Raw genomic sequence first — 24,725 nt, 5'->3', positions numbered from 1 at the left:
AATTTCGGGGAATAAAATTTGCTCTTTTAATTTGATAAGCCTTTCCTTTCTGAGTCAATTGTGCAAGCAGAATAATAGTTTAACTGCTGAAATTTACCCGATTGGTCTTCAGAATTAACTTCTACTTGCTGTTTATTTCTGGTTTCATTCAGGACTGCAACCATATAAACTGAACAAAAGTAGAGCTCTCAAAGTTTCGTAAGACAAGCGTAGAAAAGTGTCTGTGTAGCTGTGCATACTAGTTTGACTCTATAGTAGTTTGCTACTTTCGGAGGTTATTCTAGTAATGTTGCTCAGTTTTGCTAGTTTTAGGCAAACATGTAGTCTCTATAGATTCATCTAAGATGTCATAAGTTTGCTTCGTCTACCCTAGAAAAGGCCAAGGTAATGCATTTGACAAATAGAATCATAGATCTAAGCTTGGTTTACACAACGCCTAATAACAACTAATGTCGAATTTAACATATTGATGTCGCATCACAGTTCACAGAAATTTACAACTTTATTCGCAACTGTATAGTTTATTTCTCATGTGCGTTTCGATATAACCAAGCAATTTAGTTAAATATTTGACTCAGTAAATATTTGAAGTTCAAGAAGCTTATTATAGCATATTGCATTATTTCTTGCTCAATCTTTGTGCGTACCATTTTTAACTGAGAGCGCTAGCTTGCTTGCTCAAAAGAGGTGTTTCAGATTCAGCATAGAATTAGTAATTGTAAGTCTATCTTCAGCATAGTCATGTTTCTGATTTGATTGGACTTTTAAATTGCCTTTCAAATCTCAAAACTTCATAATTTTTTCCTTCAAGTAGGACTCAATTGGTCATTTCTTTGGTTTCAGTATTTAACGCGTAACAACCCAGGTTGACCTCATAATTGAAAAAGTTGTGAAATTACAACTTTCTTTTATGTCGCCTATGAAAAGTTGTAATCCTAAGACTTTCATAAAATGAAATTCGTAATTCATTGAATTTTTAGACAAACCAGGAAATGGGCTAAAACAAAGAGCAAATAAACTGTTTCAAAAAATTAGTGAGCAAAAAATCGGAAATTATTATTTTTCAGTGATACCGTATTTATGAAAAAGTTGTAGTCATAGAACTTCATACAAAAAAATTTTTTTGCCAACCTAAAATATAGACTTCGCAAGTGTGTGATCTTTCGGAAATTGCCTATTCTACACTCGCTAACGGTCGCTAACGGTCAGCCTGAGCTCATTACAAATTTTTGCATTTTTGCTCATTTTTTAAAATTTCCCGGGTCGAGGTGTCAACTCTAAAAATCGCTAAAAAATGTAAGGTTTGAGGTGAATGCGGTGAAAAAACGTAAGAATTGCGATTTCTGACGTTGAATGCGATCAATGCGGTGAAAAAGAAAAAATTCAACGCTAAGAATCGCAAATCTTAAAAAAATTCACCGCTAAAATTCACTGTATATTTTTGGCGGTGAATTTTCGTAAGATTTGCTGTTGTTAGCGATGAATTGTTTTTTTCACCGCTTAAGCGGTGAAAATAAAGTTCACCGCTAAAAACTGCAAATCTCACAAAAATTCACCGCATTTACCGCATTCATTGCAAAGAGATGCGGGCGCTTTGCAGTAATAATTACTTTTTTCAACGCCATTACGATGCAGAGGTATACCCAAATCGTCACGGGCAGATATGCCCGATTCCTGTATCTCGTTTTTGTTTTTACTATGTTAATACATTGAAAGTGGAACAATATTGGGGAAAATAGCTACTTTAGCAGAAATCGGCAAAATGGAAGGGAATATCGTATCCCGTGTTCGCAAAAGTGTCCTAAATTTAGCAGCAAATTAGAAGTACAAACATAATTACCTAATTTTCGCGCGAGTTGTATCACACAACTGCTCCATTTATGTATCGATTTTTCGCACGCAATGTAGCTCGATTTCGCATATAATCCGCAATTAAGCCTAACTTAATCACAACTTATTTAATTAAGCCTAATTTACTACTATTAGTAGTACTTTATTACTACTTTATTATTACTTATAGTACTTTTTTACTACTTATTACTACTTATTAAACTCGGCCAGTCCCACATTGATATACAAAGCCTTTGATGTGCGAGGGATTTTTCGGAAAAAAAATCTTTTATTGTGATTTTATGTATTTAGAGCACTTTAAAGCTTTGAAAGTTTTAATTAAATCTTTATTAAAGTGCTTATTGCATGCTCAAAACCCGCGCGAATAATAGATACCTACATTGAGCGGAAACGTGCTGCTACAATTGTTAGCTACTTTTTGCACCGAATGTTCTTTTATTTCGCAAAATTGTCGGAACCCCTTTTGAGAAAAGTAAGATACAAAGGATGTCTTCTAATTTGGTTCATTGTATGTATCTAATTTTCGAGCCAATTTTACCAAGGCGGAAATTTTGGGGTATACCTCTGCATCGTGTTTCAGATTCAGCATAGAATTAGTAATTGTAAGTCTATCTTCAGCATAGTCATATTTCTGATTTGATTGGACTTTTAAATTGCCTTTCAAATCTCAAAACTTCATAATTTTTTCCTTCAAGTAGGACTCAATTGGTCATTTCTTTGGTATCAGTATTTAACGCGTAACAACCCAGGTTGACCTCATAATTGAAAAAGTTGTGAAATTACAACTTTCTTTCATGTCGCCTATGAAAAGTTGTAATTCTAAGACTTTCATAAAATGAAATTCGTAATTCATTGAATTTTTAGACAAACCAGGAAATGGGCTAAAACAAAGAGCAAATCAACTGTTTCAAAAAATTAGTGAGCAAAAAATCGGAAATTATTATTTTTCAGTGATACCGTATTTATGAAAAAGTTGTAGTCATAGAACTTCATACAAAAAAATTTTTTTGCCAACCTAAAATATAGACTTCGCAAGTGTGTGATCTTTCGGAAATTGCCTATTCTACACTCGCTAACGGTCGCTAACGGTCAGCCTGAGCTCATTACAAATTTTTGCTCATTTTTTAAAATTTCCCGGGTCGAGGTGTCAACTCTAAAAATCGCTAAAAAATGTAAGGTTTGAGGTGAATGCGGTGAAAAAACGTAAGAATTGCGATTTCTGACGTTGAATGCGATCAATGCGGTGAAAAAGAAAAAATTCAACGCTAAGAATCGCAAATCTTAAAAAAATTCACCGCTAAAATTCACTGTATATTTTTGGCGGTGAATTTTCGTAAGATTTGCTGTTGTTAGCGATGAATTGTTTTTTTCACCGCTTAAGCGGTGAAAATAAAGTTCACCGCTAAAAACTGCAAATCTCACAAAAATTCACCGCTTTTACCGCATTCATTGCAAAGAGATGCGGGCGCTTTGCAGTGATAGTTACTTTTTTCAACGCCATTACGATGCAGAGGTATACCCAAATTGTCACGGGCAGATATGCCCGATTCCTGTATCTCGTTTTTGTTTTTACTATGTTAATACATTGAAAGTGGAACAATATTGGGGAAAATAGCTACTTTAGCAGAAATCGGCAAAATGGAAGGGAATATCGTATCCCGTGTTCGCAAAAGTGTCCTAAATTTAGCAGCAAATTAGAAGTACAAACATAATTACCTAATTTTCGCGCGAGTTGTATCACACAACTGCTCCATTTATGTATCGATTTTTCGCACGCAATGTAGCTCGATTTCGCATATAATCCGAAATTAAGCCTAACTTAATCACAACTTATTTAATTAAGCCTAATTTACTACTATTATTAGTACTTTATTACTACTTTATTATTACTAATAGTACTTTTTTACTACTTATTACTACTTATTAAACTCGGCCAGTCCCACATTGATATACAAAGCCTTTGATGTGCGAGGGATTTTTCGGAAAAAAAATCTTTTATTGTGATTTTATGTATTTAGAGCACTTTAAAGCTTTGAAAGTTTTAATTAAATCTTTATTAAAGTGCTTATTGCATGCTCAAAACCCGCGCGAATAATAGATACCTACATTGAGCGGAAACGTGCTGCAACAATTGTTCGCTATTTTTCGCACCGAATGTTCTTTTATTTCGCAAAATTGTCGGAACCCCTTTCAAGAAAAGTAAGATACAAAGGATGTCTTCTAATTTGGTTCATTGTATGTATCTAATTTTCGAGCCAATTTTACCAAGGCGGAAATTTTGGGGTATACCTCTGCATCGTGTTTCAGATTCAGCATAGAATTAGTAATTGTAAGTCTATCTTCAGCATAGTCATCTTTCTGATTTGATTGGACATCCAAATTGCCTTTCAAATCTCAAAACTTCATAATTTTCGCCTTCAAGTAGTGCTGCATTGGTCATTTTTTTGGTATCAGTATTTAACGCGTAACAATTCGGGTTGACCTCATTACTGAAAAAGTTGTAAAATTACAACTTCCTATTATGTCGTCTATGAAAGGTTGTAATCCTAAGACTTTCATAAAATGAAAGTTGTTACGGCTGATATTAGTAGTGAAAAACTAAAAATACCTTTACGCACGTTCTGGTTCGTTTAAAGCTTTAGAAACTTTTCTTGACTGTAATTTCCTTAGGATTTTCTGCAAAACTTTAAAAAATAACTTGAATTTCGTAACTCAAAAGTCATATAACTTGACTCCAATTACACTAATGCTCGCTCTGCTAGAAATATGTTCACCAGATGACATTTACGAGTGGTAATTAAACATTACATAACTGACATTTACAGTTGAAGGGAGTATTCTGTTCAGGAATTTAATCTTTTTATATAGCAAATTATTAAGTAAATATGAAATTAACCATATTAAGACAATGATTATGTAGACGAGTTGAGCGTTAAACATAGCAATATGGCGTGATATTTGAAGGTTCATCAAAAACTAACTTAAAACATTTCTGACACAACATTTGACATCTTAACAATGTTTAAAACAGGAAAACTTAGTGTATTATTCAAATATTAACTAAAGTTTGTTCATAACTGAAATGGAAAGTATGATTTCGCCCACATATCAAAAGCTGTCATACTCTTGGCATTGCTCGTGACATTTAGAAAGCGTATTGACACAACGCAACTAATTGATCATATAATTATATGGCAAAAACTAGATGGAATTCGAAAAAGGGAAAATCCGCCATTCAGGGTAAAGTTGCAAGGTCGATGAACGAAATGAGCATCGAGACTAGCACCAATGGTTAGGGTATCAAGTGAAAAGTATGCCCAACCCCCCCTTTCAGGGTCCTAATTCCAAGTCCCTAGGAGCTAGAGCACTTCAAAAGTACAGCACTTTTTCAAGGTCACCCGACTATCGGAAACAAAAGTTGTGACCTTGAGATGAAAACTATTGAAACTGAAAGCACCGCATAAGGGAATGAGAATACATATGAGAAATATACACCAGTGACCTTGACGGTCTTGCACCAAGGTTAAATATTATTTTTTCCAACATTTTAGTATGTTTTTACATTATTTCTAATATAAAATTCAACATTGATCGAACTTGACCCAATTCCGTCGCTCTAGCAACTGAGAATTGCCGGTAGAGGGCATAGCTATATACTCATCATAAAACGATGTAATAATTTGATATAAAAAATTTAAATTATTAGTTTTGACCGCAACATAGCCGGCCCAGTTTTTGGTCACAAATCCAAAAATAACATCACTTGCGGTCACAATTTACAGTGATCAACTTCACAATAGGTCTTTTGTAGCTACCCGTTGCAGTTTTTACTAGCGCTGATCTGGCTATTTGGTCGTCACTCTTATGAACTTCTTGAATTCTTCCTAACGGGAAGTTGAATGGATGCACATTCTTATCGACTATCCAAACCAGGTCACCAGTTTTTGGCTCGATAAGTTCCTCCTTGGCCCACTTCGTCCTCTGCTGTAGGCTTGGCAAATACTCAGACATCCAACGGTTCCATACGGCAACCAGGGTGCTATGTTGACCTCTGAACAGCTTTCTGTAACTCGCAGTAGTTCCCGAAAACAACGCATTTGGCCAATTAATGCTAATTTGACCTATCAGAAAGTGGTTTGGTGTCAGTAGCTGTAAATCGGTGACATCTCCAATAACATCCGTAAGTGGTCGGTTGTTCATTAACTGCTCAACTACACAGAGTACTGTGCGAAGTCTGTCTTCAGTTAAGCTCTGTTTGCCGAGAACATTGTACAAAGCTTTCTTGCAAGATTTCACAAGACGTTCCCATACACCTCCAAAGTGTGGAGCTGCAGGTGGGTTGAAGGTCCACTTGATGCTCTCCTCTGCCAGTCTACTTGCTATTTCGTCTTTCCTGAGCTCCTGGAAGGCTTCCTTGAACTCTCTAGCCGCTCCAACAAAATTTGTTCCATTGTCAGAGATTATTGACTGAGGTTGACCTCTTCTTGCAATGAACCTATGAACAGCACCAATGCAAGCTTCAGTGTCCAAACTGTCAACCAGTTCCAGATGAACAGCTCTAACACTCAAGCAGGTAAAGAGACACACCCATTTCTTCATTGTACGTCTGAATATCTTTACTTCAAACGGTCCGAAATAATCGACACCGGTATTTGTGAATGGTCGGACATTATTCGTCACTCGGTCTGTCGGTAAATCACTCATCTGTGGAGTTTTACCGCTAGTAAACAGTCGACATGTTACACAATTGTGTTTCACTGCTCTCAGCGCGCTTCTTAATCCAAATATCCAAAATTTCTTCTGTACTTCGTTCCGAATATACTCCACCCCTTCGTGATGAAAAATTTTGTGCTGATAGCTCAGAAACAATTCGACTGCTCTATGTTTGCTAGGCAAAATAACTGGGTGTTTTGTCTCGAATGGTAAATTAGTTCTCCTCAGTCGTCCTTTTGCTCTCAGGACACCGTTAGAATCAATGAATGGAGATAAGGAAACAATTTTGCTGTTTGAAGAAACTGTTTTCTCGGATTTCAAGTCATCAATTTCTTTAGAATAGACTTCCAGCTGAACTAATTTCCAAATCAGTTGTGCAGTTTCTTCCAGTAGTGAATGCACTTCAGAGTTCTTTCTGGCAAGCGATAAAATCCAAGCAATTGTTCGCCTCAATCGGTTGTATTGGCTGTATCGTTTCCAATCAACTACACCAATTACTTCGTTTGCCACGTAAACTTGAACATTAATATCCTGCTCGGCTGGAAGCTGATTATCTTCGTTTAACAAGATCGGTTGTAGCAGCCAATCTGGACCCTTGATCCAATTACTGTTGGCTATGTCATCGAAGCTGAGACCTCTTGTTCCAAGGTCGGCTGGATTCTTAGCACCTTCCACGTGGTGCCATTCGTCCACAGTTGAAGTGTCGAGTATTTCTGCTACTCTGTTTGCAACAAAATTAGGCTGTTTCTCGTTGCTCGATCTTATCCACTGTAAAACTGTTGTAGAATCAGACCACATAAAAACTTTATGGAAATGAATTGAGTGTTCCTTCATGATTGTGTCTTTCAGTCGATTCCCGGTTAATGCTGCCATGAGCTCAAGTTTTGGAATTGTATGATGCTTTACAGGTGCAACTCTGGCTTTTCCCATGATAAAGGATACTTTACGCTCTGATTGATTATTTTCTGTTACAAGATATGCTACCGCACAAAATGCGTCCTCTGAAGCATCACCGAAAACGTGCAACTCATTTCGAATGTTTTCGCTCGACGTTTCATACCATCTGCTGACTTCAAACACTTCACCCGCATTCAATTCTCCGACCCAATCCGAGAATTGATCACTGAGGTTCTCGTCGATAAATGAGTCCCATTGTTGTCCTCTTGTCTGCCATATGCCTTTCAGGATTATTCTTCCACGGATAACAAATGGAGCTAGAAATCCCAAAGGATCAAAAACGCTAGAGACAATTGATAGCACTTTTCGCTGGGTCCAACATTTTTCAAGCTGAAACTGTAAACCTCTGCATACTTTCAGCGTGTCGGTTTTATTGTTCCATTCTAATCCAAGAATCGTCAGGGCCTTGTCATGTACTTCATCTTCATCAAAATTAGTAGCCCACTTAGTTAGTTTGAAACCACCTTTTGCTAAAAGAGCAATTAATTCTGCTTTGACGTCAGCAGCTTCTTCCCGACTCTGCAGCGAGACAAGTAGATCATCCATATAGAAGTTATGGCACGCTATGTAACTAGCTCGATCTGAATTTTCAGCATTGTCCGTTGCACATCTTTGTAGCGCAAAGTTTGCACAAGTTGGAGACGATTTAGCGCCAAATATATGTCTATTGTACTGATACGTTACTAATTGATCATTTTCACCTGAACATAGAAACCGTAGAAACTTTCGATCTTCGGGTTTGACTTCAACTTGAAGGAACATTTCTTCAATGTCGGCACTCAAAGCATATCGGTTCTCTCGGAATCGTGCCAAGATTCCCATCAGACTTGCTAGCAAATCCGGACCTGCTAAAAGCATGTCGTTGAGACTTGTCCCGCGAAATTTGCTGGCTGCGTTACATACTCTTCTCACTTTGTCGGGTTTGTGAGGATTCAAAACTGGGTGATGTGGTACATACCAGACTTGTTGATTGATTGTTGCTGCCAAGTCGCTGCTAGAAAGAATTGAGATATATCCTTTACTAAGATCTGAGTTAATTGTTTCTGTATATTTAACTTTAAGTAATTCGTCTGTCTGTAATCGACGCTGCAACCCTCGAAGTTGTCCCAATGCTGATGAAAAGTTGTTGGATAAAGCTGCTTGTTCACCGTTCCATAATAAACCAACTTCATATCGTTCACCGTTGAATTTGATCGTTGAGTTAAGAATCTCGGTGGCTAGTTTGTCTTCTTGTGTTCTCCTGTCGGCAACTTTAAGTGTTCCGTAGGACTCCATATCCCACCACTTCTTGACAACTTCAGCTAGTTTCATGTAGTCATTGTTGGCTACATGACACGCTGCGCTGAGTTTTAGCTGATTAATTGGAACTGGACCACTGACTGTCCATCCAAGTGGTAACTTAATAGCCCACGGTTTGTTCTCACCGCCATTTTTGTATTCGACGAGTCGAATCAGTTCATAAGCATTCTGGCCTAGAATGATCGCAACTTTCTTCAAATCGATCTGCTTGAAACCCACACACTTCAAGTAGGGATACTTCACTTTCATCTCCTGGACATTGTAAACGCTTGTTCCAATTTCCAAGTTCTTTTGACTGTGAATTGTGAGTAGCTTTCTTTTGTCCTGCATACAGTTAGCCGGCCCAATTGTAGCCTGAACCGCTCTGCATGTAGTAATTTGTGTGCCGTGAATTCCAGTAACATTTAACGACACTGGTTCTCCACGTAATTCAAGCTTTTCTAACAAGTCTTCATCCACCCACGTCTGAGTGGACCCCGTGTCACAAACAGCAAGAGTGTCTTCGAATTGTCCTTCATCTCCGAAGATTCTGACACGTGCTATTTGCATTAAACCTCTTATTGACTCCACATTGCTGGTTAAATTAGTCACTTCTGTCTTGTTAATGGGTTTCAAGTTTTCCGACCTTTTCTTGTAGTGAAGCAACTTGTTGTGGGTTTTCTCACAGCCATCAACGCCACAATTTTTTTTCCTTGGACAGTCTTTTGCTGCATGGTTATCAGCAAGACAACAAAAACATAGCTTCATTTCTTTAACGACATTGTATCGTTCATCTATTTTCATGTTCTTGAACTTATCGCAGTTCCAGACCCTATGATTTGAACCTTCGATAGGACATTTGTTTTCGGTCCGAGTTTTATCGTCATTTGAACTGAAGGTTGACTCGCTGGGCTTTGGACTTTTCTTGAAATCAGGTTTCTTACCAAACTTTGTCATTTGTGTTTCGATTTTTGACAATGTAGGCGCACAATGAAACAATCGCTCATGAACTTGCGCTTCTTCTTGCAACCAATTATTAAACTCGACCAGGTTTGGTATTCGTCTTGCTTTGGTTGGGGCCTCTATAAAGGCAAACCATCGACGCTTTGTATCTAACGGCAACTTACTGACCGCAATATCAAGGTTACTAGAAGAAAACAAGTCGTTCGAGTACCCAAATTGCTGTAGAATGTTCACAAACGTTGATACCGTATCAACAAACTCTATCAAGGATGATAAGTCGCTATATCTAACCTGTGGGAAGTTCTGAATTTTGGCAAGTTGTGAAGAGACAATGTGATGAGGCTGGCCAAACTTTCTTTGCAGTGTGTTCCAAGCCTGATCGTACATTGTTCCAGAGTAGCCCATTCCATTGACAGCTCGTTTTGCTTTTCCAACAAGCAATGTCTTCAAATGGCTCATTTTCTCGTCTCGACTAATACTGCTGCTGTGTATTGTAGACAGAAACATTCCACTCCATTCAGGCCAATCCAATGGATTACCATCAAATTCGCGCAATTTTAATTTTGGCAAACTTCTGTTACCATTGTTGGTTGGTTGTGAAAATATATCATTACCGTTGTCCCTTGGAGACAAGAATGAATTTGAGAAGGCGTATCTATCAGGTGAAAATCGTCTATCTCTGCTTCCCAGAGGTGTACTTTGAATTCTTGTTTGCTGCTCAAATGTATTTTCGACATCTTCTCCTGAACTGTACTGCTGTCGATACTTTGTTAAACGACTCGAATAACTATCTGTTTTTAAAAAAGAACTTGATGGACGCTCCACTTCTGGCAGTTGAACTTTGAGGTTTTCTGCGTACTCATCGTATTCCTCGTGAAGTTCTTTCGGGGAAAATTCGTCATCAATCTCTGTTTCACTTGATTGTTTAGATTTGTCAGAAGTCTCTCCAGAAGAACTTTCTAATTCAGCTTCCATCAAGCGAAAATGAAGTTTTTCCTCAACTTGTCTCATCCGTTCTTCGTGCTCTCTTTGCTTTCTTTCAAACTCCATTTGAAGCTTTTTGGACTCGATGTTGGCCTTCTTTTTGGCCTTCTCCTGTCTTTCTTCAACTTTCTGGAGCTTTAGCAATCTCTTCTCCTCCTCTCTTGCAAGCTTGTTCTCCAATGAGTAATTACCAGATTTACCCACTTGACTTGTGTTTTGAGTCGGACTGTCGCTTTTCTCTTTCTGTGAGCCACTGCTCACAAGGTTTACGCCATTGTCCTGAGGAGTACTGTCCGTTAGAACTGCTGCATTTGGAGCATCTTCTGCCAATGTAGTGAATGTGGAGACTGAAACTTCTCCAAACGAAACAATTCTGTTTTCTGATGCTGCTGCTTTTAGATCGAAAAGATTCAAAATGTAGCATTTGTGATCCGTTAGACGACTTCTGTAGTCAATACATTTCTCTGTTACCTCAGAGCAACCAGTCCCACCGTGTTTGGCCTCTACTTTACTCAGCTGATTGAGTAACTTGTCTTCTTCTTCGAAGTATGCGTCAACTTCAGATCTAGCTCGAGCAAGACGATAGTTTCCTTTCAACAATCGTATTAACTCTTCTCTTCTTCTTCTGAGTTGGTCATACTTCTGATTCAAATTAACCAAGTCCAAAGAGTGCTCTTGACGGCCACGTCTGAATGGAATGATGATTTTTTGGTGGGAAGATGCTTGTTGTTCTGATGAAGAAGGCATCCACTTCATGGCAACCTTCCGAGATTTTGTCGACTTCTTGAACATTTTGATAATAAATAACAACAAATATTATCTTTTTAAATGTCCGGGGAGAATACGGACCATTAATGTTACGGCTGATATTAGTAGTGAAAAACTAAAAATACCTTTACGCACGTTCTGGTTCGTTTAAAGCTTTAGAAACTTTTCTTGACTGTAATTTCCTTAGGATTTTCTGCAAAACTTTAAAAAATAACTTGAATTTCGTAACTCAAAAGTCATACAACTTGACTCCAATTACACTAATGCTCGCTCTGCTAGAAATATGTTCACCAGATGACATTTACGAGTGGTAATTAAACATTACATAACTGACATTTACAGTTGAAAGGAGTATTCTGTTCAGGAATTTAATCTTTTTACATAGCAAATTATTAAGTAAATATGAAATTAACCATATTAAGACAATGATTATGTAGAGGAGTTGAGCGTTAAACATAGCAATATGGCGTGATATTTGAAGGTTCATCAAAAACTAACGTAAAACATTTCTGACACAACATTTGACATCTTAACAATGTTTAAAACAGGAAAACTTAGTGTATTATTCAAATATTAACTAAAGTTTGTTCATAACTGAAATGGAAAGTATGATTTCGCCCACATATCAAAAGCTGTCATACTCTTGGCATTGCTCGTGACATTTAGAAAGCGTATTGACACAACGCAACTAATTGATCATATAATTATATGGCAAAAACTAGATGGAATTCGAAAAAGGGAAAATCAGCCATTCAGGGTAAAGTTGCAAAGTCGATGAACGAAATGAGCATCGAGACTAGCACCAATGGTTAGGGTATCAAGTGAAAAGTATGCCCAACCCCCCCTTTCAGGGTCCTAAATCCAAGTCCCTAGGAGCTAGAGCACTTCAAAAGTACAGCACTTTTTCAAGGTCACCCGACTATCGGAAACAAAAGTTGTGAGCTTGAGATGAAAACTATTGAAACTGAAAGCACCGCATAAGGGAATGAGAATACATATGAGAAATATACACCAGTGACCTTGACGGTCTTGCACCAAGGTTAAATATTATTTTTTCCAACATTTTAGTATGTTTTTACATTATTTCTAATATAAAATTCAACATTGATCGAACTTGACCCAATTCCGTCGCTCTAGCAACTGAGAATTGCCGGTAGAGGGCATAGCTATATACTCATCATAAAACGATCTAATAATTTGATATAAAAAATTTAAAATATTAGTTTTGACCGCAACAAAAGTTGTAATTTATTAAAAATTTTTAGACAAACCAGGAAATGGGCTAAAACAAAGAGCAAATAAACTGTTTCAAAAAATTAGTGAGCAAAAAATCGGAAACTATTTTTTTCTTTCAGTGATACCGTATTTATGAAAACGTTGTAGTCATACAAAAAATTTTTTTTGCCAACCTAAAATTTAGACCTCGCAAGTGTGTGATCTTTTGGAAATTGCCTATTTTACACTCGCTAACGGTTGCTAACGGTCAGCCTGAGCTCATTACAAATTTTTGCTCATTTTTTAAAATTTCGCTTTAAGGTTTGAAGTTCGCTTTAAGCAGTGTTGCTGGTTATTTACTCGTTTTTAAGCTTCCTGCTTGTTGCTTCCTCGTTTTAAAAGTTTCGGCTCGTTACTTACTCTTTTTTTTGTTTTAAGCTTTCAGCTCATTGTAAGCTCGTTTTTAAGGTTTCAGCTCATTTTTAAAAATTTTCAGACCCATTCAGACAATAATCAACCATGATAATCGTTAGCATAGAAAGCAACGTACGATATTCGAGATTATTTCACACAACCAGATTAAGTTTTGACAGGTAGCTGGGATAATTTATATATGCCCATTTAAAACAGATTTATATTTTAAAAGGCTATGAAAGCAGACTCTACGGGACTATTCGACCTTGTATTAAAAACGCAATTGACCATTGTTCGTTTTTATTTTTCTCACTTTTAATTGACACCTCAACCTTGGTAGTAAAATTACTGAGAATTTTTTGACTTTTGTTTTAATTGTACCGACCCCCCTTTAGTGGGGAGGGAGGAACTATAAACTGAAATAAATTTTTTTGTTCAGACAATTTTGGCCGATCGATATATTCATCGTAGAGAGTTGTGAGTCGTATCATTAAAAAGCACGTACCTCCTAGAAAATGGAGTTAAAAAAGATCTTTTTAAAGTTTGTCTGTAACAGGGAGTCTCAATGTTTAAAATTTTGTGAATTTTTGACAGTTTTTGTTCACATTTTCAGTAATTTTTGCTAAAACTTGGCACAATTTTGCAAAAATCATTTAAGATAAATTGAAATTTTTAACTGCAGAGTGCTTTTGTTACCGTTGGAGACAGAAGAGCGCTGCTGAATTGCTCGATTTAAGTTTCTTTGGCCAAAAATTTTGATAAAATTTATAAAATTCAGTCTTTTTTCATCAAAAACCGGACAAAACATGATTTCTTTTGTTCACTTTGTTTAAGTTTGCCGAAAGTGGAGACCTAGAAACCGCTGACACAATCTCTCTAAACTCCAAAAGAGACCTAGTTGAAAATCGGCGCCCAGTAAAAGCCTTCTGGAGTTAAAATTTTTTCCTTATTTTATAAATTTAACTCGATAATTTCACAAAATGCATCAATGTTTTTTTTGAATTCAAGTGAAAAATTTGTCTATATCGCAAACAATTGGAACACTTGGGCGCTTATTTGGAGGCGCAACAAAAACAACAAAAACAGAGATACGTTTTGATAATATCATGGATTCTTTCAATCAAAAATTCTTAATTTTTTTTTAGTGCTCTCTAATTTCAAAATATTTTGCTTGTTTTCTTAATGTTATTTACAGACAATTTTTTCATTATGATAGCTCCATTAATGATGGCTCCCATTAATGAAAAAATGAGGCCGAATATAGACATAGTTTTTTTTCAGAGAACCTAATGTTTTTTATGGCTTTGAAAAAGAGTTTTAGTAAACTTTAACTGAATTCTTGTGTTTTGCCTTCAATCGTTATTCTTTTCGCACTCTGGTTTCTAATTCTATCCAATAAAAGGTCCAAATGGCGCAATTAAGGGGTGTAAGTGAGCTTGTATCATGCATCAGGTTGTTACCTATGTCTCTTATGTCATTGAATGTATTTGTTTTAAGGAAATTTCAGTGATTTTTGAACTTGTCTATATTTTTTATTGTTTCTGTCAACTTTTAGCTTAGTCTCGATAAATACAGGTCAAATTTTCTTTCCTATAGAAGAGAAATTATTTTTGTGGCGGGTTGTGTCAGAAAAACGGTTTCTTGGTTTTGTTACTACGAGTTTTTATACAAAACTTCGTGATTTTTGTGCAAAAAAGCTTTTTTGCCGTTGTTTTTGTTTCTTTGGTAAATTGTCACATTACTTAACAATTTAACTGATAACAATTTTCACAAAATTGTACTTAAACACAATTTTTGTTTACTTAACATATGGTTTTAAGGGCTGCGACATCGATCTCTTGCCGAATTGGTTCGAGTTTTTTATTTTTTTTTGCCATGATTTGCAGTTAATTTTTGTTGCCGTATGGCAAATATTTTGTAACTAAAAGTCTCAGTCGCCAACTATAGATTTTTAAAGAGGTATAATAACTGATATCAGTTTCTAGCTATTGATTTTATTGCCTTTCAAATGAATTTTTTTCAAAAAACCTGAAAGCATTCTTCAAATTACTCTTTTAATGCGTTTTTTTCGTATTATACAATGTTGTATAATTTTCGTAACTTAGCTTCATTATTGAGATGTCTTCTTAATGTTTGTTGGGTCAAATAAGATTTTTCTGTTGGTTAAACGTTTTGACTGATGTCTTCAGGGCTTAGACAATTTGTTTTAGAAGAATTTTCTGAAATTTAGATGCTTTTCAATTTTTTGACGTCATTTTGAAATATTTGGAAATATTTGATTTTTTAAAAAAGACATAGGATTTCTGAGGTTTAACAATTTTCATTCTAATAGCATGTAGCTTATCATCTCTATCGAATTGTAGTCACATATCTTATCTATTGAACTACACTTTGCTCTTCATAATGGTTTTATTTTTCTTTAATTGTCTTTTTTCTTTTGGTTTAAGCAGTTTTCGGAAAATACTCGTGATTTTTGCATATTTGTTCATTTTTGTAGGTTTTTAATTTCTTTTCACAGTATCACAACAATGGGCGGTCCTCTGGTCAATTGAAAAATAACCGAATCAAAAATTTTTAATGTTTTTGAACAGCTTCATGTTTAATTAGCTGGGATGTTGTTTTCGAGCAAATTTTCTGGTGCAATTTGTTTATTTTTGCCCGTATTTGTCTTCTTTTTAGTAGTCGTATGACATATCCTGGATAATGTTCTCATTTGCTCACTATGGACGTATAAAAGAACCTCTCACAGATTTCATTTCATGCATAATGTTTCTAATCAGTTTGACATTAATTTTCTTCAAAAAAGCAGAAACGTCTTATTAAACTTTGCCCTTTTGTTCGTTTTTACAAAGTCGCACCGAGGAAAAATCCGATATTGTTCTCTAATGAATTAGAGTTTAATCTTCTTTATTTTAAGTTTCAACTGCAGCCATTTTGGTTTGTTTGTTAATGGTTTTCAAAAAATTGACAAGTTTTCATCGTAATTAATATTTGTAATTATTTGATTTTTATCGTCGTCTTTTCCGGTAGTCATATTATGGTACTCAGAGGTCTCATCAGCCCTATAAAAGTATTTAATTAGAGTGTTTAATTCGTTTAATAGTTTGTTGAACGGTATGTTGATATGTTATTTTTCTAAATCTCATCCACACTTGGTAGGCAATTAAGTGAAAAATATAGATGGGCGGGGTCGGAACATTGTGCGCAAACGCACAATACGGAGCCTCTTTGTTTTATATAAAATAAAAAACTACCTTGTCAATAACTGTTTTTATGCCCAGGAGTTATTTGCCATTCTTTTTAATTTATCTTTTTAATTTCGTTCTATATTTGATGCAGCAATTAGTTTTGATAGTGATCAGATAATGGAGAAATGGACTATCAGACCAATAAAAAGCGGGTTTTGTTTATCAACATCTTAAGAAAAAACAAACTTTTTTAGTTTTTTCATATGAAATGTCGAAGAAAATGTACGATGGTTACTGCGATCTGGAGATAACTTTCTGTTTTTGATAAAATTTTCCGGTTCGGTGAAGTTTTTTGTATTTGAAAATTGAACTTTTTTTCATTCATAATTTTTTTCCACTGTTAACGTAGTCCATTATAAAAGTAGTCCGGAGTTTAGCAAAAAAATATGCATTAAATTTGCGTAAAGTGATCATTCTTCGGTTTCGTCACAACGTTCTTGATGATACAAAATAAATTCCACCATTAACAATATTTGTATAGTTCTCGTTATTTACCAGCTTAACCAAATAATGTGAGACAAGAATTCATGTCAATTGAGGCGTATTTTTCACTTAAAATGTTATTAATAAGTCGTTGCAAATTTCAATTAGTTTTGGCTGGTTGAATTTAAGACCAAGGCTCTAAATTTGATTTTAACTGTTCTAAAAACGTATGCGCAACGAAAATTGTATTATAGTGGCTCTTTTAGTTTTTCAAGGTAAGGTTGCAAACTCGTTCTTTGTTGTCCTTCTAATATTGGGATTTTTCCTATAACCAGCATAATTGACTATGAAGCATAATTGACTAAAATAATCAGCATAATTGACAATAAAGAAGAGCACCGATTAAACACCAATTTCTACTCTCACAATTTAGTCCTACTCCTATTTTTTCCCCTTTTATTGATTTTAGGCCACGCGCTTGCAAACATCATCATGAGTGATAAGAATGGAAACAGTAACACCTGTGACATTTGTACAAATGAATCAAACGATTTTTTCTACTGCAGCAGCTCTCATGATAAAACTGATGAAACTCCGTTCGATAAAAAGCGCATTTGCAGAATTTGCATTGGATGGCATCTTCAGTGCAATCATGAAGTCAAGAATCAGAAAGGATTAAAACCACTGATTTGCAAGATGCATAAAATGTTGCAACTTGAATTTTGTCGCACTTGCGAGTTGGCATTTTGTTGGGGGTGCATGTCCAAACACAGTGAGCATAAGTTTGGATCCTTGGATGAAAAAGCAGCGGAGATAAAGACAAAAGTGTTTGAATCTTTGAGCGAGTTTGAATACGAAGAAAAATTAATGAACTCTGCAAAAAAAGAAATTGTACAGAAAATTGAGAAGCATGAAAAGAAACAGAAAACTCTTCGTGAAACGGCTGTGGCCGAACTTGAAAAACTAAAAGAAGAAGTATTGAAAACAATTGATGACAATTGTAACATAATGAAGGAGCATTTGAAGGCTGTTAATGACGTAGTCGAGATACAGCAGAAACTGCGTGACTTACTCTCTGTACCAAACGACCATTTAGTGAATGAATTCAGAGAAATTGACAAAGAAATGAAACAGCTGCGAATTGCGAGTGACAAAATGAAGAAAGAAAAGGCAGATGTATATTCATGTGACGTTGGTTGCGTTGTTGCAAAGGTAAAACAATTTCAGGACTCACTTATAGCAGATTTAAAATCTGTTCTCATTGAAGCATCCTTTTTCTGTTGGAATTTAGTTGGCACTGGCTACAGAACTTCTCTTGAAAAAGGAAAAATTTTTGTAGAAGATGCTGTGATTGATGATTCTGGCAGCCTCTCATATACAGACCGTAAGACCCAAGTGCTCAATGAAGAAGTTACTCACTGCTTCTCTGTTCTCGACTATTCTAATATTTTGAAAATACTTATTCTGACGAGCAACAACTCAGCCTATGTTTTTAATCCCTCAGAAGCAAATATGACACTTTCCAATGTTCCATATCCGAATAAAACTCATTTCTTGTGGCCTTATTACAATCAAAATAATCAAACTCAACCATATTGGTCATACTGGGAAGGAGGAGCGATTAGGTTCACACACAATGCTTCTTTCACTGTTCAGTGTGAATCAATTCCATCTGTTAGAATGGGACAGCCTTATCACTACAATTGGCTATTCTTTATCTCATCTGACAACACTGTGATAGTGGCAGACATTAGTAGTCACAAACATACTCGATTCACAATTCCTGACATTGAACACATCAGTTGTGTATCATACAATGGTTACAGTCGTGCTCTCTTCATTTTCTCTGCAGATGGCACTTCTTTTTATACTGTGTACCGCATTCAAAACTTGCAATTTAGAAGTCCTGTGAAACACAACTGGAACAATCAATCAACTGTTACTGTCAGAGTTAACTATTACAATTTTTCAATAACTAAAGCAGCTAATCCCGCAGATACTCAATATCCTCATCTATTCAAAGTTACAAGAGTATAAACAAGAACGATAAGAGTATAAGTAAACAATAAATGTTTTTCAAATGTGATTCCAAAAAATATTAAATTTTTCAACGCTTTGCTTACAATTTTCATACATCTAAGTATTACCAACATTCAACTCTTTCGTCATATTTCATACAAAACTTTCAGCACGAGAATGATTGAAAATAATTGAAGACAATTGCATTTTGATTGAGGAGCAATTGAAAGCTTTTGAAACATGCATGTTTCACAAAAATGATCTTTGTATCAAATGATAATTTGGTTGCATTAGTTTGGTTCAAATGAGTAAACAAAAAAAGAGTTCAAAAAGCTCTAAAAATACAGGAAACAAAAAAGAATTTGTACAGTGTCTTAACTTGGGTATCATGTGTCGTGGGGGGTTAATTTGTCTTTTACCCCCTCACTCTTACACCATTTTACCCCCCTTGGAAGCCCAATGCAGCCCAAAAAGACGTAAGAGTTTTGAGCTGCATTTTCCTAAAAAATCCTCCCATTGCAGCCCCACTCTTACATCATTTTGGGCGGAAAAATTCAACCCGGGATTCTACAATTCTGCTCTGAGAAGTGTGATACATGCGACAGTTTTTGTGTTGCGAGAATCATTTTCGTTGAATCTCTTGCACAGAATTTGGATATAGTAATTGCTTTTTCTCATAATTGACTTTGTTTTAATTTCAATTCATCAAATGAAGCATCATCAACAATAACAATGTTTTTATACGCAGTAGTTACTTTATGTGCATTGCTCTCGGAAAAAACTTTTAAACTCTGCTCCCGTTTTAGTTTTAGTCCAGACATTAGTGCTGTCAGATGAGGAGGATTTTGCCGTTCGAAGCAATAAAAAACGACTTTTGATATTCAAAATATTGGAAAACTGTTTTTTTTCTGTTGAATTCTTAAACATACCAGTAGTAACGTATACACCATGGAAGATCGGGGGGGGGGGGTTGTCATCCCATGTAAGAGATAGTGTTGTCCTGAGGACAACCCTACCTTTTGCATTGGGAAGGACAACCCAACCCGATACATGCGCTATGACAACCCAACCTTTTGCATGGGATAGGACAACCCAACCTTTTACATGCAGGGACAGCTCCCTTCCGGCCGAATTATTATCCAAACCTATTCCCCCTCCATTTCCCGCTTTTGAAGGAATTATTCGGTTTATGCCGAATTATTATCCAAACATTTCCCCCCTCCTTTGAGGGAATTATTTATTCTTATCAAAGAGTGAAATATTTAGACTTATCAGAAAGACTGGATATAAACTGTGAATTTACTGTAGAACCAAACCACGCAATTTGCTCAAATCTAGCAATTGAAATTTAGCTAAACAACACAAACTTGGGTTGAGAAATTGAACCAAAACTGAACACAAAATCTGTACAATCGAAAGGTTACAAATCACGACAAAACGCGTTGTTACTGAAACCAGTGTTAAGCACGGGTTGGTTAGAGTTTTGAAATGGGTTTTGAACAAAAATGGAGCCATTTTTAACGAAAAATTACAAAAAAATTAGCACGAAATGAACGAAAAAATGCAAATATTTAAATTTTTTGAAGTGTCATAGGGAAAATATATACAAATGGGGATAAAATAGAGTAGGTTAAACAGTTTTAATTGAAATATAAATCATAAAACACAATCTTAACAATTACAGACGTCAAAATAAGGCTGAAAATTGCTGTTTTTTATGTGCGTCGACCCCTTTTACGCGGTGGTATTGCTTCTTCCTCCTCCGAATCGGTTATTTCTCTTTCGTCCTCAGATTCAACAGCTTCATAATCTATGAATGGACAAATGATTGGAGATTCTTCGTCAATTACTGCCTCGAAATCGACATTATCGTCACTATCCAAGTCCGATTCGTTTATTATTCTGTTGAATCCGGGATCAGGTGGCTCCCAACTTTCAAGGGCAGGATCGGGTGGCTGCCAACTTTCAGTAGAAGCAGGGAGCGTGCTGTCCGACTCATTATCCGTTTCCCATTCTTCCCCAAAGAGATCCTCGATTTCATCTTGCGTCGGTGCATCCCACTCTGGATCACTTTCAAGATCAGTGGCTTCAATTGCGTCGGCATGACCGTACGGCAAAGTTTTTATACCGCCCTCAAGAATGAAACGTTTGTCATCGAAGGGACTCAGGGACAATTTATTAATTGAAACAGTCTGTAGAACGTGACGGTCTGACACAATTCTGTTGTTCGGTGTTCGTAGTGTAGATGAGAGGAACAGAGCGTCTTTGTATTTCTGGTGCGTTAATTGTTCCCTGGCAGCTCTGGTAACACCTTTTGCAGAGATTTTTCGGGAATCTAAATACAAAAAAGTTGCGAGAAGTTTTATCAATTTGTCCTCAGAAAGTTTTTCAAAGAAATGCTTGCTTGCTTCTCTTAAAGTTTAGTGTGATGTATGTGTGATAATGACTAACCATAATAACACAAAAGTTATAAATGAACATAAATCTGTTTTACCTGTTGAAGTTATGGAATATAACTTCGGTTTCAGCGAAACAAACTCGTCGATGAGTTTTCCGGCGAATTCATCTTTGTATTTGAGAACGACGAGTTTGTTGTTGTTGTTGAAAAGTTGATGCTCCTTAGGGTATTTGAAAAATCAAACTGCGACAAAATATTGGGTTTTGCTGCTAATTCCTTGTAGAAATCGTCAGATCGAATTTTATATAAAAGACTGTCTGTGTCAGAATATAGCAGGCGACAATCAAAATGCGGCTTCATTATATTATAGTGAAACCTATACATTTGAAATTTAGCTAATTCTAGAATTGTCGCGCCAACAATTGTTGGCTTATTCCAAAAGATTCTCTTTGGCTCGTGCGTGATAGCAGCTAAATTTTCGCCGAAAATTTTGAATGTCTTGAAGGTAAAGCGTGAGACATTCTGGAGCACTTGATCTGCATTCTGCGCTAAGGTAAGTTTCATTCTCCTTCTTTTTGACTCAAAGGTTTTACCATAAGCGCTATTGTTCATAAGTTTGAACAAATTTTCTTCGAATTTGTTCCGCGCGGTCTGTCTTTTTTCCGTGTTTAATCTGATATAGGGCTCCATCCAGTTTTCTTACGAGAATTGGAGCACGCGATGTACTCTGTCTACAACCAGACCAAGTTGTACATAAAGTTGAAGATTCCGGTAATGGAGCGTGTACCGCTTTTTGTCCGTAACGGTTTGTAGTAACTTGGGGACAGATGACCGCGGCATGTTGACATTGAACTTCAACTCTCTCTGGTAAGTGCTCAACCACTCATCGGGTACTAATTCTTTTTTTGGCGCGAGAGGGAAATCACGATGGAGGTCTCGTATATTGTGTGGGTACATCAAATCTACTTCAAGGATGTAACCTATGGGAGAATCTGTTGGTGTATTGAGTACCTGCTCGAGTGGGACTTCCACCAGCAAAAAGTCACCAACAGGTAGATGCTCTGTTTTCATGACGCCACCATACAAGTTGTTAGCATCTACCATGAAACCAAAAGTCGACTCGAGCGCACTGTCGTAATTCTCCATATACTTGTTGTTCGCCTTGAAGTAACGTTCATCGTACACCGATGCGAGACCTCCTCTAATCATATTTTCAACAATTTCCAGATGTTCTCGATTTGTCAACAATTGAATATTGGCCCGGCAAATTTTGAGAAATGCATCACCAGCGAGGTTTGAGGCACTGTAGTGATATGCGCAGTCCAGTCCATATATGTTCATACAGAGTCTCCGAAACTCTTCAAACACGCACGCAAGCAAGAGTGTATCGCACTTCAGATATAAGTTATGATATCCTTCAAGGTTACAACATTGGAAAGTATCAAAAACAGTTTTTGCTTTTTGCAGTTCATCCTCTGTTATTTGCAATTTTCCATTGTCTAGGCTGTTTTTCCACTTTTCGAGTGGGGGAAGTTCTGTTTCTGCGAACTTTGAGCGGTCAGTCATGTACGAATAGGGGTATATTCCTTTCTCTTTAATCAAATTTAGAGCATCAGCTGACTGGTCACTATCGAACATTGAATCGAAAATTGCGAAAGCCGAAGCGGGTAGGTTAGCAACTAACTTTTCTAAGGATGAAGTTAAAAACTGGAAAGAATCGATGAAACGTAAATATTCGTAAATTTTTCTGACTTTTCCATCTCTCCCCGTGACTGTTTTGATTAGGACACCGAACGTCATCGATATGTACTTCTCATCTGTAGATGGGATGACGTTTATTGTTGTTGATGGCTCAATTTCTCGAAGTGCCAAGCATACGTGATGAAGGTCGTAGTTAGCGATGTTGTGACCAATTACGGGAGTGAAATTGATTGTGCGTCTTATCCAGTTGCACTTTTCATGAGCAAAACCAAGGAAATCTCCGCGGTGGTGGCAATGGTCCAACACTTTTGTATCTTCGGGTCCGAAAGGTTCTTCACAAATCCAACACTCAATTGTACTACTTCGATTTGGCACTTGTTGTCCCAAATATATCGGAAAGCGTCTCTTTGAATAGTATACTTCTCGCGCCATCTCATGTAGTTTTTTAATAAAATTTGTCATGCAGTTTTCGGAGCTATCGATAACGAATTCTTTTGGTGTTGAAAAACCGTTCTCAATCAAAGTCAGAGCAAAACCGGAGGGTATGTGTTGTTCGATAACTTCAGTTGAAGATGCGTCCGGATTAGCTGGCCAAGATGAGACTGGCATTACAAACGACTCAAAGTCGAAGTAAATAGTGAATGGAGCAAACCATCGCGCCTTAAAATTTTTGAACCGGAAAGAATTTTTATCATCGCCGGGCATCTTTATTGTTGCTGGTGCATGGTTTCGACATGCATCATCGTGAACTTGATGTTGCTCTTCAGAGTGGGAAAAAGCAAAACAGTTCCTGCAAAGACGCAAATTGTTTTTGAACTGTTTTTCTTTCACAGTGCATACCAGTTTAATGAGGTTATTGATCAGAACATAATGATGTACATCTTCGTTAAACAGGAGTAGAAGATCCATCGTTGGTGCAATGTTCTTGTTATTGGAGACGTACATAGGAAGGAGGTCTCCTTTTGAAAATTGAAACACGTTGACCTGCACGTCATTCATGATTTCGAACTGATGAATATCGTGAAAGCCCATTGGCATAGAAAACTCACCGCGGGGTTTGGTAGCCTCAGGTTTCCTGTATGTAGCCGGGTTAGTCAATTGTGTTCTAATGTCTCGTGAAGGGTCAGCTAAGTTGGGTCCGTGCAGTTCGTGGTACCAAGCGGTGAAGCAGTAGTTGAAACATTGGAAATCATCATGGTTGCGTATATTCAATAAAAAGCGTTGATTACGAAGACAGAGGGGCAGCTCAATTAAAGATGAACCACGTATTGGCGAAAATTTAGCGAATTTTAAATCAACCCACAGAATTTTTTGAAGAATCCAACCACTTCCATTAGATGCGAATACGAAGAGGACAGTGAGCATCTTTTCCACCATTTGAAAAAACGTTTCGTCAGACAATTGATGATGAACAGGTGTCATTTCAGAATTGGCGTAGATATCAATGTCCGATGCTTCTCCGTTGTCGCGCGCTTCTTTATGAAGTGATAGTTTCGCACTGAATTGAACTTTTTGTGGTCCTTCGTTCAATGTTTTTTGTTCTATAATGTCACTGATTTCATCTCTCTGAGCAGTCATGAAATCGAGAAGGCCAACGGTGTTACTATCTACAATACGATAAGACTGGAGACTCTTTCTAAAGGCTGACTCTGTGAGGGTACCTCGTTGTTGTTGTTGTTGTTGTTGTTGTTGTTGTTGTTGTTGTTGTTGCTGTTGTCGTTGTTGTTGTTGTTGTCCCTGTTGATGAACAATTGGATTGACAACTCTCGAGTTGTCAAGAACAGGTAACACGT

At 36.7% G+C, this 24,725-nt stretch overlaps 2 protein-coding genes across 3 annotated transcripts; one reads left to right on the top strand and one right to left on the bottom strand.

Moving 5' to 3' along the window:
• Positions 1–579: 579 nt before the first annotated feature.
• On the top strand, positions 580–19,224 carry LOC142349228 (uncharacterized). Of its 2 annotated transcripts, none has more exons than XM_075400653.1 (2): positions 580–718; positions 17,284–19,224. In XM_075400653.1, exon 2 carries the CDS (start codon positions 17,307–17,309, stop codon positions 18,849–18,851), a length of 1,545 nt encoding a protein of 514 aa, XP_075256768.1. In that variant the 5' UTR covers positions 580–718; positions 17,284–17,306; the 3' UTR covers positions 18,852–19,224. The 2 variants fall into 2 exon arrangements, with proteins under 2 accessions (XP_075256768.1, XP_075256767.1); XM_075400652.1 differs by lacking the exon at positions 580–718 and adding an exon at positions 16,999–17,089.
• Positions 5,611–11,538, bottom strand: LOC142349126 (uncharacterized). Its single transcript, XM_075400540.1, has one exon. The coding sequence runs from the start codon at positions 11,536–11,538 to the stop codon at positions 5,611–5,613; it is 5,928 nt and encodes a 1,975-aa protein (XP_075256655.1).
• Positions 19,225–24,725: the final 5,501 nt, after the last annotated feature.

The sequence above is a fragment of the Convolutriloba macropyga genome, chromosome 11 (genome assembly GCF_964194025.1).
Source record: "Convolutriloba macropyga chromosome 11, txConMacr16.3, whole genome shotgun sequence".
NCBI lineage: Eukaryota > Metazoa > Xenacoelomorpha > Acoela > Convolutidae > Convolutriloba > Convolutriloba macropyga.
Note: the sequence above shows the minus strand (reverse complement) of the source record. Positions and strands in the feature narration are given on the sequence as shown.